The sequence below is a fragment of the Microcebus murinus genome, chromosome 9 (assembly GCF_040939455.1).
Source record: "Microcebus murinus isolate Inina chromosome 9, M.murinus_Inina_mat1.0, whole genome shotgun sequence".
NCBI lineage: Eukaryota > Metazoa > Chordata > Mammalia > Primates > Cheirogaleidae > Microcebus > Microcebus murinus.
In genome coordinates, this window is record NC_134112.1 from 91,586,402 (window position 1) to 91,602,440 (window position 16,039).

At 36.6% G+C, this 16,039-nt stretch overlaps 1 protein-coding gene across 2 annotated transcripts; it reads left to right on the top strand.

The window, feature by feature from the left end:
• Positions 1 to 2,903: 2,903 nt before the first annotated feature.
• SSBP1 (single stranded DNA binding protein 1) lies at positions 2,904 to 15,424 on the top strand. Of its 2 annotated transcripts, none has more exons than XM_012768057.3 (7): positions 2,904 to 3,157; positions 3,466 to 3,525; positions 7,253 to 7,313; positions 8,326 to 8,466; positions 8,683 to 8,770; positions 10,641 to 10,729; positions 13,776 to 15,424. In XM_012768057.3, the coding sequence occupies exons 2-7, from the start codon at positions 3,502 to 3,504 to the stop codon at positions 13,817 to 13,819; spliced, it is 447 nt and encodes a 148-aa protein (XP_012623511.1). In that variant the 5' UTR covers positions 2,904 to 3,157; positions 3,466 to 3,501; the 3' UTR covers positions 13,820 to 15,424. The 2 variants fall into 2 exon arrangements, with proteins under 2 accessions (XP_012623511.1, XP_012623510.1); XM_012768056.3 differs by having other exon boundaries at positions 2,905 to 3,063.
• The last annotated feature ends 615 nt before the right edge of the window (positions 15,425 to 16,039 follow it).

The window sequence follows — 16,039 nt, forward strand, 5'->3', positions numbered from 1 at the left end:
CCCGATTCCTTTATTCTACTTGCGATTTAATTTTTTAAATACTCCAGATTTTGCAAAGCGCGGCAGTAGAATAAAAAGCTGGAGTTTCTTTTCATACAAACTTATTTATTTAGATTTTTTAATATTTCAAATTATTGATACATTCAAAGAGTAATTTTAATCTCTATAATTTTTCATGGTGTGATATTTTTTGAAACATTCGCCCACATGAAGACCTGGTTTACCTTCACATGTTTCACGAATATAAATCATCTCTCTTCTTCCTCCTTTGATTTTTCTGTTAGAACAAACAATACAATCTTTGTGTTTTTTGTTAGGGTGAGGTGTGATTATATGGAGCTTTCCATCTAAATGTTGCTCTAAGTTAGTGGATAATAATCTATCCCTGGAAGTTACTGTACCATCTCTGAATTCTCCAACAAGATCATGTACTAGTTTCCTAATAAATTTCACATGTGTTATTGGTTTTTCATTTTTTCTTTTTTGGCATTCTTTGTATAATATATAGGAATTTACAACACTGACCTCAAGCCCCCAGAAAAACAATGTATGCCACCATTTTAGAGTCTTCCTCATAAAACAGTATGTGCTTGTGTAGTGATCAGCTATCTCAACACCTCCCATAAACTTTGCATAGTTGGTCACAACCTTGGGTTTGAGAACTATTTCCTTCCTACCACCATGCACTCTCCTTTCCACAGACTCAGTCTCCGAAATGTCCCATGTACTGAGCATTGTGACTAACCTCTTGTCTTTCCACGCAAGAAGCGTTACATTTTCATTCCTGAAAGCCACTATCTCTCCTTTCTTTAGCTTTGGATGTTTGATAACAGGTGGATTATCTTTCCTATTGGACATTATTGTCCCTGTCAAGTGTGTTTTTTCCTTGAACAATTCCTTTGCAAGAGTGACACTAGGGTAATACCTGTCAGTGAAAAAATGATAACCTTGAGAACTAGGTACTGAGTTCTTCAATCTTTCATGAGGCTCTAAAACTATTCTGCTAGTAAAAGGGAGATCAGGTCTCACCAACGTTTCAGATGTTATTCCTCCATAATAAGGGACAAATGAATGTACGTAACCACATTTTGAATCTGAGAGGACATATAAACGAATACCCCATTTTGTTGGCTTTTTAGGATTATATGTGATGAAGTGTACCTTTCCCTTGAAACCAACAACAGCCTCATCAACAGCAATCTCTCTTCCAGGACAGAATCTCTCCCTAAATTTCATTTCAAGGTATGACAAGAAGCAGTTTACCTTCTCGGTTCTTGTTCTCAAACTTTTACTTGACTTTTGATCATTTTTCAAGTGTAACATCCAAAATATTTGCAAGAACCTTTCTCTTTTGAAAACAGATCGAAAAAATGGTATATGAGACTCAAAATCCATGGACCAATAACTCTACAAGTTGGGGTGATTCAATACATCCATATTTAGTATTACACCAAGCAAAGCCTTCATTTCCTCTATCGTCACATCTTTCCAATTATTCCAAGTGGATCGCTGGGATAGTTTTTTCTGGCTAATTTTATGCCTAGCATACTCATTTGTCTCATCCGTTATATTTTTTTATCAATGTCTCAGTAAAAAACAACTGAAAAAAGTCTATTGGTGTGGCACATCCAGAAGGAACTTGAGGTCCAACATGTAATTGACCAGTGGAGAAAGGGATTCTGCTAGGCTCTTTGTCATTCACAGATGTAGATGTCCACTTTTCTTTTTCCTGTTTTCTCCTAGAAACGTAACTTTCACCGGGTCTTATACTCAATTTCTCAATGATATCACCTATATCTACATCACTCTCGAATAAACAATTGTGCGACTTCGTTTTGCCTTTATGAATTCAATGTCACTGTCAGTACTTTCAGCCAGATTTTTGGGCAAAGCAAGGGACGTTTTCCTTTCTGTAGTTCCACTAGGACCAGAGATTTGTTCATCTCCACTCGCATCCTCAGAGAACTCAATTTCGTCATTATTACATTTTTCACTTTTGTCTTCGTTTTCGAAGTAAAATTCATCATCGCTGCTTTCTATGTCTTTGGAAAACTTATCCATCCTGAGGAAGGGAAATTCACTCAGAACGTGCGACTGCTAGGGGGCAAACCAATCATCCAACTAAACCCCGTGTCATGACAAAATCTGTGATATGCTAATAGAAACCTAAACAAACCTAGGAGACGAAAAGATAAGGAAGGTTCTTTACCAAGGGAAGATGATGCAAGCTCAAAAAGGCATGATGCAAGGACTAATGCCTTGGACCCTCCTACTCAAGATTGCTGCCTATGCAAAAGACAAGCTTAGATGGTGGCATCAGTTGAGACGGCATTTACATTTTACTTGTCCTTTCATGCTAATGAAAACAAGAAAACATACTGAAAAAATAGACAAAAATCCCCCTTCCCCCGCGGTGAAACTACGTGCCGAGGAGTGGCTCGACATACGAGCTGCTACCGATGCTAACAGTGTCGAGTCACACTCGACATCCGAGTGCAAAAGGTTAAAATATTCTTTATCTTGACTGCCAATTTTTTGGCGCTCCCTTAAATTTTGCAGGCTCAGCCCTTCGCCTATTCCCTTCTCTTTTTCTGCTTTTCTTACCGCTTCAGGAAGCCCGGGCCATTTTTTGTTTGTTTTTGTTTTCTGTTATTCCTCCAAGCGGAGGTATTCTCGGTTTCGCCTACCTCGCCCCCTCCTGGGAGCGCCTGGAACCCTCACTCATTAAATAGTTCCATTTCATTAGTTGTATTCCATTCGAAATTCTTTCGAACTCACCACTTGGCGGCGTTGATCCATCCACCGGCGCTCGGAAAGAAGCTCCCGGAACTCTCGAGTAGAAAGGCAACGTGTTTCCTGTGATGCCGGACGGTAGTTTTTCTGCGGCGCACGCTGCGGACTTTCTGTTTCCTCCTTCCTCTCGCGATTCTTGCGGCTCCGTGCGCCGGAAGTGATTCCCCTGGCGCTGGGCTGTCAGGCTAGAGCATCAGGAGAAGGGAGGAAGGAGGAAAGGAAAGGTTCTAGTCGTGTTTGTGCGCTTGCGTGGGTCAGGCGTGGTTCTGGGTAGGTGTTTGGTCCTTCCCTTCTCTCTCGTGCAGAGGACTGCGCAGTTTCCTTCTAGTTCCTCTGCGCGCTTGGGTAGGAGCGCCACCTTTGAGTAAGGATGCCTGCCTTTCCCGGCAGTGGGGCTGGGGAGCATGGGAGTCTCCAGCGTCCCTTGGACTTTATTAACGGGGATGGAGGCAATAATTGTTGCAGCAACAGGTTTCATATTTACGTATCTTGATGTCTCTAATATTTAATGAGTCTTTACTATGTGGGGGGATCCTCGTCAAATGTGCAGGGGCATTGATGTGGTCGCAAATTGGAGTGCATAAAAATCATGAATGCAGTTAGGAATTTAGGACTGGTGGACTTGTGCTCTTGCTATAAGATGTAATATTTCTTTCTTTTTTTTTTTTTCAGGAAGAGTGTAAAGATTAGACTAAGAAAAGAGAAGCCATGTTTCGAAGACCTTTATTGCAGGTAGTCACTTTTCTATGTTAATGCCTGGGTATATTATCAGCCATAGTGATCAGATTTCTTTAGGCTTTTGCTGCAGGGGCAAAAGACTTTAGAGTTCACCCACCCACTTGATATGGAGAGTTAGGGACAGATTTTGCCTGTGTAAATAATGTCACTAAAACAAAAAATTGTTACATTTGTTCACATATGTAATAGGAATAATGTTACTTGTATTTAGATCGGAGAGAGCATTGAAGGTCTTTAGTGATCTAAGAACTATAAGAATCATTGTTCCAGCATTTTTTTGTAAGGCATGTGGTTACTTTCCTGAGCATCAACCACCAGTTACTAAATTCTCCTCATCCCTCATCTTTCCATACTGAGGAGAGCATCTCAAGTCTCCGCATCACCAGAAATTCACTGTTTAAAATTCCTTCTCATTCCAGTCAGCCTGGTTCCTCCTCCATCCAGTTACTCTAGCCAGTCTTAAGCCCACCTAGACTACCATTTTTCCTCACTGACCACATTTGAGCACCGAGTCCTAAAGATTCTCCTTTATAACACCTCTCTCCTACTCCCCATCCTCCTGTTAAGACTAAGAGGAGTCAGTTCCTCTGCGAAATTTGTTGTCACCTCCTTTACCTTATTGTTGAATTAAATTTATTATATATTCTTGAATCTCCATTTTAACCTATATGTCTGTACTTTTAATCTTTTTTATGCATTGAAATGTGAAACATAAAAGTTACTACTGTCTTAGCAGTAATTAAATGTAGTATTACAATGTCTTTAAAACAAATACAGGGCTGGGCGCGGTGGCTTACGCCTGTAATCCTAGCACTCTGGGAGGCTGAGGCGGGTGGATCACTCAAGGTCAGGAGTTCCAGACCAGCCTGAGCAAGAGCGAGACCTCGTCTCTACTAAAAAATAGAAAGAAATTAATTGGCCAACTAAAAATATATGGAAAAAATTAGCCAGGCATTGTGGCACATGCCTGTAGTCCCAGCTACTCGGGAGGCTGAGGCAGTAGGATTGCTTGAGCCCAGGAGTTTGAGGTTGCTGTGAACTAGGCTGACGCCATGGCACTCTAGCCCTGGCAACAGAGTAAGACTCTGTCTCAAAAACAAAAACAAAAACAAACAAATACAAAAAAGTTAAAAGTTTAATTTTAAAAATTATTCAAGTTAAATAATCCTTTCCCTATTTCTTCTCCAGTAGGTATTGATTTTTGTGTGCCCAAAATGAGATATTTTGCTATTCTATAAAATTTATGAGCTCTGGCTTGTCTGAGCACTCAAATTAGTACATTTCTAGGATCTATGACAGGCAGTTTGATTCTGTAGTATGTTGTAACTCACATCTTTATTTTCTTATCCACCCTCTGTCCCAAAATTTAGTAATAGGATTCTATAACCAATGGTACCTTTGGGAAATGGTGTTTATTTGGTTGGTAGAGTTCTGCTTTTTATATTAACAATACTGCCACTTGAAAAATATTTCTCTGATAGAATGGTTAGCTCTCTGAACCCTGAATTCAGCAATATATACTCTTATCTTTATTGTAGCCTCGAACAGTCTCTTTAAGGAGGCAGTGGAGGGCAGTGGGAAAAGCAGTAATCTTAGTGTCAGAGGACCCTGGATTCTTACAATGATTTGCCACTTATTGCCTGTAGGTCCTGGGCAAGTTACTTAATTCTTTGAGGCTTAGTTTCCTTGGCTCTAAAGTGGGGATACCGTGATTTATAGATTTAGTTTTAGGATTAATTGATACTAGATAAATCACTTAGCTCCTGTTCAGTAGTGATTGCTATTATAAAGTGCTGTTATTGTGTGGCAGTGACTATCCTTCCCTGATAACTGTGTGACTTTGACTTGGATAGCTGTATCTTTGTATGTATTCAAAAAACCAAATTTGTTTATCTTAGACTTTAAAATCTATTGAAAGCATGAAATCTCTCATCAAATATTTATAGAATTCTACATTGGACTAAGCTCACTATAGAAGTTGTTTAATTTTTGCAATAGCCTTGTGAAGTGGATATTATCTATCATCATTTTTTGCTCATTTTTAAGTGAAACCACTTTAGGCTAGTCATATTTGAGGCATCTCCTAATTCCTGATGAATTCCGAAGGAACAACCAGAGGAAAGCAGTTTCATAGACTCTAAGAGTTTTATACACAGAAAGTCTGACTTTGGAATATGTTCCTCTTGCTATGTCAGAAAGACATTCATATTGTTAATGGAAGGAATGTATTATTTTGTTGGAATTTAACCTAGTTTTTATTCTCTAAACTATCCTTTGTGGCTGAGAGTGAGGCTTAAGTAATGACCTTGCATTTATTTCATACATTCTAACAGTTGTTAGATCATTGTTTTTTATGTAATTAATGAATCTACTTATTGATACATTAATTGTAAAGGATTGATCTCTTTCTGTTCTCCTTTGGTCTAATGATGGACTAAATCTGTACTCAGATAAATCTAAATTTTTTCATTTTTAAAGCCTATTATAACCAAAATATAGAAATAATATACCAGTTGTTTACATTTTTTTTGAGTCAGAGTCTCACTCTGTTGCCTGGGCCAGAGTGCCGTGGCATCAACCTAGCTCACAGCAACCTCAAACTCCTGGGTTCAAGCGATCCTACTGCCTCAGCCTCCTGAGTAGCTGGGCCTACACGCATGCGCCACCATGCCTGGCTAATTTTTTCTATATATATTAGTTGGCCAATTAATTTCTTTTTATTTATAGTGGAGACGGAGTCTCGCTTTTGCTCAGGCTGGTTTCAAACTCCTGACCTCGAGCAATTCGCCCACCTCAGCCTCGCAGAGTGCTAGGATTATAGGCGTGAGCCACCGTTTCCGGGCCTATTTTTACAAAATATAAACAACTGGGCCAGGCGTGGTGGCTCATGCTTGTAATCCTAGTATTCTGGGAGACAGAGGCAGGAGGATGGCTCAAGGTCAAGAGTTTGAAACCAGCCTGAGCCAAGAGCAAGACCCGTCTCTACTATAAACAGAAAGAAATTAATTGGCCAACTAATATATATAGAAAAAATTAGCCAGGCATGGTGGCGCATGCTTGTAGTCCCAGCCACTCGGGAAGCTGAGGCAGCAGGATTGCTTGAGCCCAGGAGTTTGAGGTTGCTGTGTTCTAGGCTGACGCCACGGCACTCACTCTAGCCTGGGCAACAAAGTGAGAGTCTGTCTCAATAAAAAAATAAAAATAGGTTGGTTGGTCTAATCTTTTGAATGTATACAGCATTTTTTACTTCTTTCTGTGTATCATGCTAATGAAAGCTAGATTTTTAAAATATTTGGCAGCAACCCTTAGGTTCCTTATAATCAACCCTTAGGTTAGATTTATAATCACTGTCATACTGTATTATGAAAGTTGTAGTATTTTGATTTTACCTTTTGTGTGCAAACCAGAAGTGCCATAATTGGGAGAATTGCCACACAAACACACACACACACAACAGAGGACTATAAATTAAGGCTTGGGCATACTGTCTACTACCTTTGGGCTTCTGCAGTCACCTGCTCTTAAAGTGTTTGCTTGGTCCTTCTGGTACTGTGTGTTGGGAAAACATGGGAAGAGCTTCTTTTCTCTTCCCTTTCCCTTTCTCTTTCCCTTTCCCTTCCCTTCCAACTTATAGAAACTACTCACTAAATGGTGAGTATGAGCAGGTCTTCTGTTTGCCTTTAACAAATTAAAGCCATGGTATTCTTTTGTTCCCCTTTAGGTACTTCATCAGTTTGTAAGACATGAGTCTGAAATAGCTAGCAGTTTGGTTCTTGAAAGATGTAAGTAGCTAATTTCCAAGTTTAAAATGTTCTTTATAGTAATGTGCTAATATTCTCAAATGTGCTGTAGAAGAGGTACGTTGTTTAGGTTAACCATATTATCATCATGTCTTTGGCTTGTGTTTGCTCCTAAGATCTTGGCTTTGACCCATCGTGCTATAGGTTCCTAGTATAAATTGGGCCCTTATGAAGCAGATACTGCTCAATTTTGTTTTCACTGTCCAGCTGTAAGAATTTCCTTGAGTCATGTTTGGTTATCTCAGTCCCTCAAGGTTATGTTACATTACGCTGAGATTATAAAAGATACTGTTTCACAGAAATATTCTCTTGTATTTATGAAGATTTTCAGATCTCAGATTTGTTCTTTTAGTTTCACATGCATTTAAAAAAGACATTTTAAAGAACAGTTAAAGAGTTTAACGTTGGTTTTGTGGGGTTGCTTTTTGTATGATTATTTTCTACCTCTTTTTCTTCCCACTCTCCTTTCATTCATTCCTTTAATGTATTTTCTGATCTTGTAGAACTTGGGTTTTGCTTAATACAGAGATTGAAGTTGAAGTAGTATTTATAGCTGTTCATCTTCTGGACATTTCTCTCAATCTCAGGTGTGGATTTCCTTAATGGTCAATTTGGGCTGTTATAACAAAATATCATTTATTTCTCACAGTTCTGGAGGCTAGAAGCCCAAGATCAGGGTGCCAGCATGAAAGGGCTCTTGGTGAGGGCTCTCTTCCTGGCTTGTAGATGGTGGTCTTCTTACTGTATCTTCATGGCAGAGAGAGAGAAGCTCTGGTCTCCTCCTCTTCTTATAACAACACTAATCCCATCATGGGAGCCTCACCCTCATGACTTCATTTAAGCTGAATTATCTCCTAAATGGCCTGCCCATCCACCCCTGGCCTAAATACTAGCACATTGGGAGTTAGGGCTTCAATGTATGACTTGGAGGGGGTACAAATATTCAGTCCACAGCAGATTCCTAATCTCATTTTATCTCTACATTTCATTTCAGCCCTGAATCGTGTTCAGTTACTTGGGCGAGTGGGTCAGGATCCTGTCATGAGACAGGTGGAAGGAAAAAATCCAGTCACGATATTTTCTCTAGCAACAAATGAAATGTGGCGATCAGGGGACAATGAAGAATACCAAATGGGTGAGTGGAAAAGATTGGAGTTTTAATTTTATCAGCAATAAACAGACATTATTTATTGCCAATTATCTAATTAGAGATAAGTTACTTTTAAACAAGGTATGTCTTTAATTCTGTTCTGTTAGAAAGTGTGACACTGGTTTTGCTGGGCATGTTGTCCGTTAACATTTGTTTTGTCTGCTGGCATTTGTAACTATATTTCCTATTCCTGTTATCTAGGTGATGTCAGTCAAAAGACAACATGGCACAGGATATCAGTATTCCGGCCAGGCCTCAGAGATGTGGCATATCAGTATGTTAAAAAGGGGTGAGTTGAAGAAGGAAGGATCTTACTGATTCAAAGCTGCAGTCCTCAACCTTTTGGCACCAGGGACTGGTTTCATGGAAGACAATTTTTCCACTGATGGAGGATGGGGGATGTGTGGGGTGGTGGGGAGGGGTATTCACTGTCTCAGCTGCACCTTGGATCATCAGGCATTAGATTCTCATAAGGAGCGTGAAGCCTAGATCCCTTGCGTGTGCAGTTTACAGTAGGATTTGCGCTCCTATAAGGATCTAATGCTGCTGCAGATCTGACAGGAGGTAGAGCTCATGGTGAGCTCAGGTGATGCAAGCAATGGGGAGCGGCTGTAAACACAGATGAAGCTTGCCAGCAGCTTACCTACTGTTTTGTGGCCCGGTTCCTAACGGGCCACAGACTGATACTTGTCCGTGGCCCAGGGTTTGGGGACCACAGTTTTAAAGAACTGGTAGCAAGTATTCTCATGGCAAAAAACATGTAACTTCTCCTTTTTCCCTGAGTTGTTTATTAAGTCCCTGATACTGTACATGGCATGTTGATATGTGTGTGATTAATTCACAGGTTTTAGCCTGTGAATGTAAACATGGTTTTAGCCTCCTAAGAACTTACGATTTAGGGCAAGCAAGGCATGTACATAAATAGAAGTAGATGAAGCAGGAGAAAAGGCAGAGTGTTATTAAGTGCCATTTGGGTAAGTGGAACACAAGCTTTTAGGAGTTACCTTGCCTCCGTGACCAAGGATTCTGAGCGTGGTGTCTTGTCTCTTGGCATCCACATGATGTCTTTAGTGGAGGGTCTGGAACGTCTGAATCCTGACACATTGAGTTATTATGGTAATAGTCACAGCAGTTATTTTATATTTGATAATTTTTTATAGGCTTAGTAGTTCCCTTTTAGAATACTTGGATTGAGTATGTATAAAAAATGTCTTTTCCAAACTTGTAGGACAGAAGGGTGTGTTTAACAGCAGTTGTGTTAATAATTAATGTTTAGAAATCTACTTGTTTTGTAGAAATAGTCAAAACATTTCTTGAAAAATCATTTCAACAGTGACTAAAATTTCTATTTTCAATAACTGCATAGCGTTTCTTTGTATGTATTTCCATTGCCCTTTATGTATGTATGAATATGTGCGTAAATACACACAAACACATATAGAATATTTCAAGGAAAGTATCTACTTGCAGTTCCACCTACTGATAGATGAATCTATTTGTGTATATGTTTGTGTGTTTTCTTTGGCACCTGATCATTTCACTAATTTTGTCTTTTTTGGTCGTAGTGGACTCTGAAAACTGGTGCCATTATGATCATTTTTCTACCCTTTAAAATCATAGTATGATTGTCTGGTCTAGATAGTATAGAAATAATTGTAGTAATTAACTCTGAGTGATACACTAAGCTGAAAACCTCTGTTTTAAATTTTAATAATCTAAGTCCTTTGAGAATAAGGTCATAAACCTTACTATAGAAAGGAATTGATAAATAAGAGAAAATCAAATTTGTTAGGGACTCCAAAATCTAATCTCAAGGAAAATGACACATTGGAAATCACTTTTCGAAATTTAAAGGTTGCCACTGAGTTGTTCTTTGAACAGGTTTTTTTTTTTTTTTTTTTTAACTTCCGTTAGATAAATGGCTGAAGGATGAAAACATTGTCCTTTTTACTTGGAGGTGTCAAGTTTGTTTGTACATTCTGTTTTAGTACTCATAATTCTGAACTTTGAGAAGTGGTAGCAAAAATGAGATTATATATTTCATCCTTTTATCCATATTATATCCAGAGGTGTATACTCATTACCACCTCTGACCTGACTCTTGTCTTGTAAAGCATATTAGAATCTTGAGTAAAAAGTGTTAATTTTATTTCTATTAGGGCTCGAATTTATGTGGAGGGGAAAGTAGACTATGGTGAATACATGGATAAAAATAATGTGAGGCGACAAGCAACAACGATCATAGCTGGTAAGAAGCTTGTGACAATGTTTAGCTATTCTTTTTTTCCCCCTCTTCTAAAAGCTTGGTTATCTTGTAAATAACCTTAACTGGGGCTATGAGTACAGATGCTATGAGAATGAAGACAATTCACTAGAAGAATTCTGTAACTCTGGTTTTTTGCTTGCCAAGAGTTTCTGCATTTCTTTATTCCTTTAGAAAATTAAAAATAATACACACACTTTTAGATCACAGGTAACTTTTGAGTAGAGTGTAAAATTGAATTGTCCATGCTAGTACTTACTGTTGGGAATTAGAAAAATTTAAATCTATTGTCTTTGAAGGAAATGGCCTAAATAGGGAGAAGCACATGCCTCAGAAATTTGAAGATTTATGCAGAACCTCTTTGGTGCTCCATATGGTGACACTTCTATTTGAAAGTTAAAAATTTTTAATGTTCTCTAAAATAGAATACAGCATAGAAAAGATAGACACATAAAGCTTAAAGAAGATTAAGAAGATATCCCCTAGGGAAGAGATTTTAAACTTTTGAAAATTCTACAAGAACTTTGAAAATAATATGCCCTTTTGGATGTCTTTAAATTGACATTATGACATTTTTATCAATATAAAATTATGTTACTCTTAAATATATTAATGGAGTCTAAATACCATAGCAATCTGATACCCACCATCATACAAAAAAATGCATGAACAAACTCTTCAACATTTGGAAATTTTACATTATTCTTTTTTCTTTGAACTTGTTTTACCATTTCCATTTTCTCCTCAGAAATGTATCTTAATATAATAACATTGTATAGTTAAGAATCTTTTATTATTCATCTTATTTATCTGTAACAAAAATATATACATAAAATAAATTTTTAGATATTTAAATTCTGTGACAAATTCTTATTGGATTATCATTAAAGTTGTTTTTAGTACCCAATTGACCCAAACAATTTTAATGTATAAATATAAAAACTAAAATATTATCGGACCTATATGTCTTTTAATGAGATGCTGCTTTTTTCATTTCTTGGATAAATTGCAAAATTTAGACATTGTTAAGTCTCAGTTTTGTTTGTTTTTGTGGATATAAACACTAAGAAACCTTGTTTTTATAGATAATTAAATGGGAATAAAAGAAATTTTATTAATTTCTTGATGTTTATGAACTTCTGAGTTGTGTTAAAATTAGATAATATCATCTAAAAATTTTTTATTTTGGAAAATGTCAAACATATATAAAAGTAGAATAGTAAAATGAACCCCCACTATTTAGCCTCCTCAGTTATCAGCTAATGGCCAGTATTATTTCATCTGTTTCCGGCCACTTTACCTCCACCTAGATTCTTTTGAAGCAGAGTCCAGACATTGTATCATTTCATTCTTAAATTTCAGTATTTATCTCCAAAAGATAAAGGTGTCTGTTTAAAAACATAACTACCATGCTATTATAACTAATATTAGAAAATTATTGGTAATTATTTTTTTACTAAATATGAGCGTTCAGAGTTCCTTGATTACTTCATAAACACCCTTATATCACATGGTTTATATATATCTTGTCTCTTTCAATTGACAGATTTTCCTTTATCTTCTTTTTCCCTTTGCTGCAGAGTTCATGTCTTAATCACTAGACCATATTGATAAATTATAATTTGTTATAAATAATCATATATTTTTTTACTGATAATCTACCATTTTGTTTTTTTCTTGTCACTAGTTTTTACTAACATGGTCAGTTAACTATAGGTTTATGACTGATTGTACAACCAAATAGATCTTCAGTGACATTTGAATTGAAGAAAGTAGAGTTTAATTTGGTTGATAGTTTATGGTTCATTATTTTTTTCTCCTAGGGATTACATCTGTAATTTAAAAATAACCACCGGTAGATGGCACTCTTGGCTTTTTCTATAGTGATGTCAGGTCTAATAGTCTCTTCTGAAGTAACCATTTTATACCGAAACATTTCGTTTTTGGAAGACTATAGTTATGAACAAATATTCAGTCCTTTGTGGGTAATTTTATAGTTAAAAAAAATCTATATCTTTTGGAATTATAAAGGAAATACAGTTGTTTCTCTGTGTCTGTGGGTTCTGCATCCTTGGATTCAACCAACCACAGATTGAATATGTATTTGAAAAAAAGAAAGCAATAAAAATAATAGTACAACAATAAAGAATAATACAAATAAAACAATACAGTATAACAATTATTTAATAGCATTTATATTGTATTAGATATTAGTAATCTAAAGATGATTTGAAATCTATGTGAGGATGTGTGTAGGTTATATGTGACTACTACACCATTTTATACCAGAGACTTGAGCATCTGTGAATTTTGGTAGTCATGGAAATCCTAGAACCTATCCCCCATGGATACTGTAGGACGACTTTACTACTTCTCTTCCTTTGCTTATCCATAGCTAACTCCCTCTGGAGCAGCATTTCAAGAGCAATGTCTGATGTTTTTTGATAAAAATGCTCACTCTATAATATTTATTAGTAAAAATTTCCATAAGAATGAGTATAATAAAGCTATTTATTATTTAGAAATAAAGTATCTTCTATATGAGTTTTTAAACTTATTTAAAAACAAATAAATCTGTCACAGCTAACAAGGCCACATGTGGACCCCTGTCCTTTGCTCCGTAACTCCAGCATGTGGAATGATGTGCCTTGATCTTTTTTTATATGAAGGTGTACTGCCTGGTTTTATGGCGTCTGTCTGAGCATTGCAAGCATACAATTTTTGACCAGTGTTTATGTTGGAAGTTACTTCTCAGAAGAGTTTATCTTGTTTTTAGGGAAGACAAAAAATATTCCACATTTTCTAACAAGGTCTGAATTGTTGGACAAACAGCCAAAGCCCAACTTTTAGCTCCATTTATGCCTATTGCATATACCTCTCATGAACATAGCAAGAGTTATTTTATGTTTTGAAAAGTTCTCTAAAATTCATTTAGTGAACAGCACTAAAGTGTATATGTATTATAGTGGAATCAATAAAGAGACGGAGAAAGTGTTCTGAAAATAATATTTACACTTTGGCTTTTTTACAGATAACATTATATTTCTGAGTGACCAGACCAAAGAGAAGGCGTAGAATGGACGATTCTTCTTTGGCCATTGTTTGGTACAGTCTCAATTCCAATCATGTATAGTCTTTGTAGTTTCTAAAGATAAGAATTAAAATACTCCTTTATATAAAATGAGTGATAATATTTTTCCTGTTATTCCCTCTACCCTTTTTCTAGCATAACCTCAGTAGCTACTATCTATTATGGCATTTACTAGTTGTTTATTGTTTTGGGATGGTTTCTATGTATAAGTATACAAAATAATGAGCTTTCAGGTTCATCCATCTGTGTTATGGCAAAAGGATAAATGTCCTTTGGGAAGGCCCCCTTTTTTTATATGCTCTTCTATTATAGTATTGATTCAGCCCAGTATATAGTAAGCATCACTATATATTAGATATTTATCCCATGGTTGTAAATATTGATTTTCTTACCTGTTTGCCCTATAGACTTGAAGGCAAGGACTGAGTCTTCTCTATGTACTTGCACCCTGACTGGTGCTTGGCACAAAATAACCACTCAGTAAATGTTGACAGAATGATCCCAGTGGGATACTAAGCTTCAGCCCAAATTGAAAGGGGTTGCTGAACAATGGTTAGTGTCTAACCTAAATATCTTTAACCTACCTTCTTCACATCTTTTGTTTTTGGATAATTTTATTAGTAGTATTTATGAAACATAGTTTGCCAGCAGTATAAGGACCTGAAATATAATGAGGTGAAACATTAATAGTTCATCTTTAGATCATGCCACAGGGACTTTGGTTCTGTTATTCTTTATCTTTCTAAGTGCCTCTTCTCTATCCTTTTAAAGACTTATCCAGAACTCTTGGGGAGGGTGGAAAGGCCCTCTTTTAACAACCTTTGACAGTACCTCACCTTAGAGCCTCAGGTATTGCTTTTTCCTTTTATTTTTCCATGTGGTCTCTTGATGCACATACACACACAGATCATTATGTGATATTTTATTATAAGAGGAAATTTTAGAATACTGATAATTTACCAATAAAGATTACCTAAAATGAACTCAGTTTTTCAATGCATCTTTTGCTTTTTAAGGTTTATATCAGTCCTCCCCAGATCTGCTTGCTAATTTGCTGCAGTTTTCCAGAGGTTAACTGCTACTCAGTAGGTTGTTTTGTTCAAATGGTAGAAGTCCCTCATTCTATTTAGGCCAGTCTGTCTCTAGTTTGGCCTCTGGGCCAGCCTATGTCTTCTAAGTTGTGGGTCCTGCATTTCCCTTTTTGAAATGTTGTAATGGTGTTAAGAAATAAACCTGCAGAAAACCGCCCTGTGACTTTGTTTTGGGGATTTCATATCCAAATGCAAAGATGAATGTGATGCATAGAAAAGCAGGAAAAAAAGTATCAACTAGCATGTGTGGTATTATCCCATTTTTGAAAAAAGTTACAACTAATGTAAGTATATGCTTAGAAAAGTCTGAAAGGAGAAACATCAAAATGTCATGATTATCTCTGGTTAGGGGTATTATATGTGATTTTCCTTATTTCCTTATGCCTTTGTTTATTCTGATTTTTTTCTTAAAGCATTGAGCATGTATTACTTTTACGTAAGAAAAAATAAATAAAACTGTTTTCATTTTGGGAAAATAAATCTTTCTATTATTTCTGAGCCAGGCTTCCTCTTTTCATTCACCTTCAGCTAGTACTACTTCATGTACTGGATGTGAACAAGAAAATCTTTCATATATTTTTCCCCACCATCTACATTTTAGCATTTCATACTGGTATGTTCATTTACCTCCTAATACATGTACACAGCCCAGAACAACTAACATTAGAGACCAATGTGTATGAGATCCACTGCTTCCATTACAGTTTTCAAAGAGTCATCTATTTCTCAAAAAGCACTGGATAGTTAATCCAAAGATGTGCGAAAACATGTTTTTATGGCTGTTTTGGGAATAGAGTATACATTTCTTTGGGAATTACTTGTTGTCTGGGTTACAGCCTAACCCTTACAGCTCAGTTTGGAGAAATTAATGGTAATTTCTCTTTGTTCCTAAGAGATCATACAGTTCTTGAAGGCAGGTTTATCTTTTATTCCAACTACCTTTTTGCCACTGTCCAGCTCAGCCTAGCACAGCAACATTAGTGGACTTTATAAATGTTTATTGTTTATTCTGATGGGACTGAAGCACTGACATGAAAATGAGGGCAGGATCACTTATTTTTCTGTCAGGGTTTTCATTATATGCTGTGAAGATTTGTGGTAGTAACAGCAAGA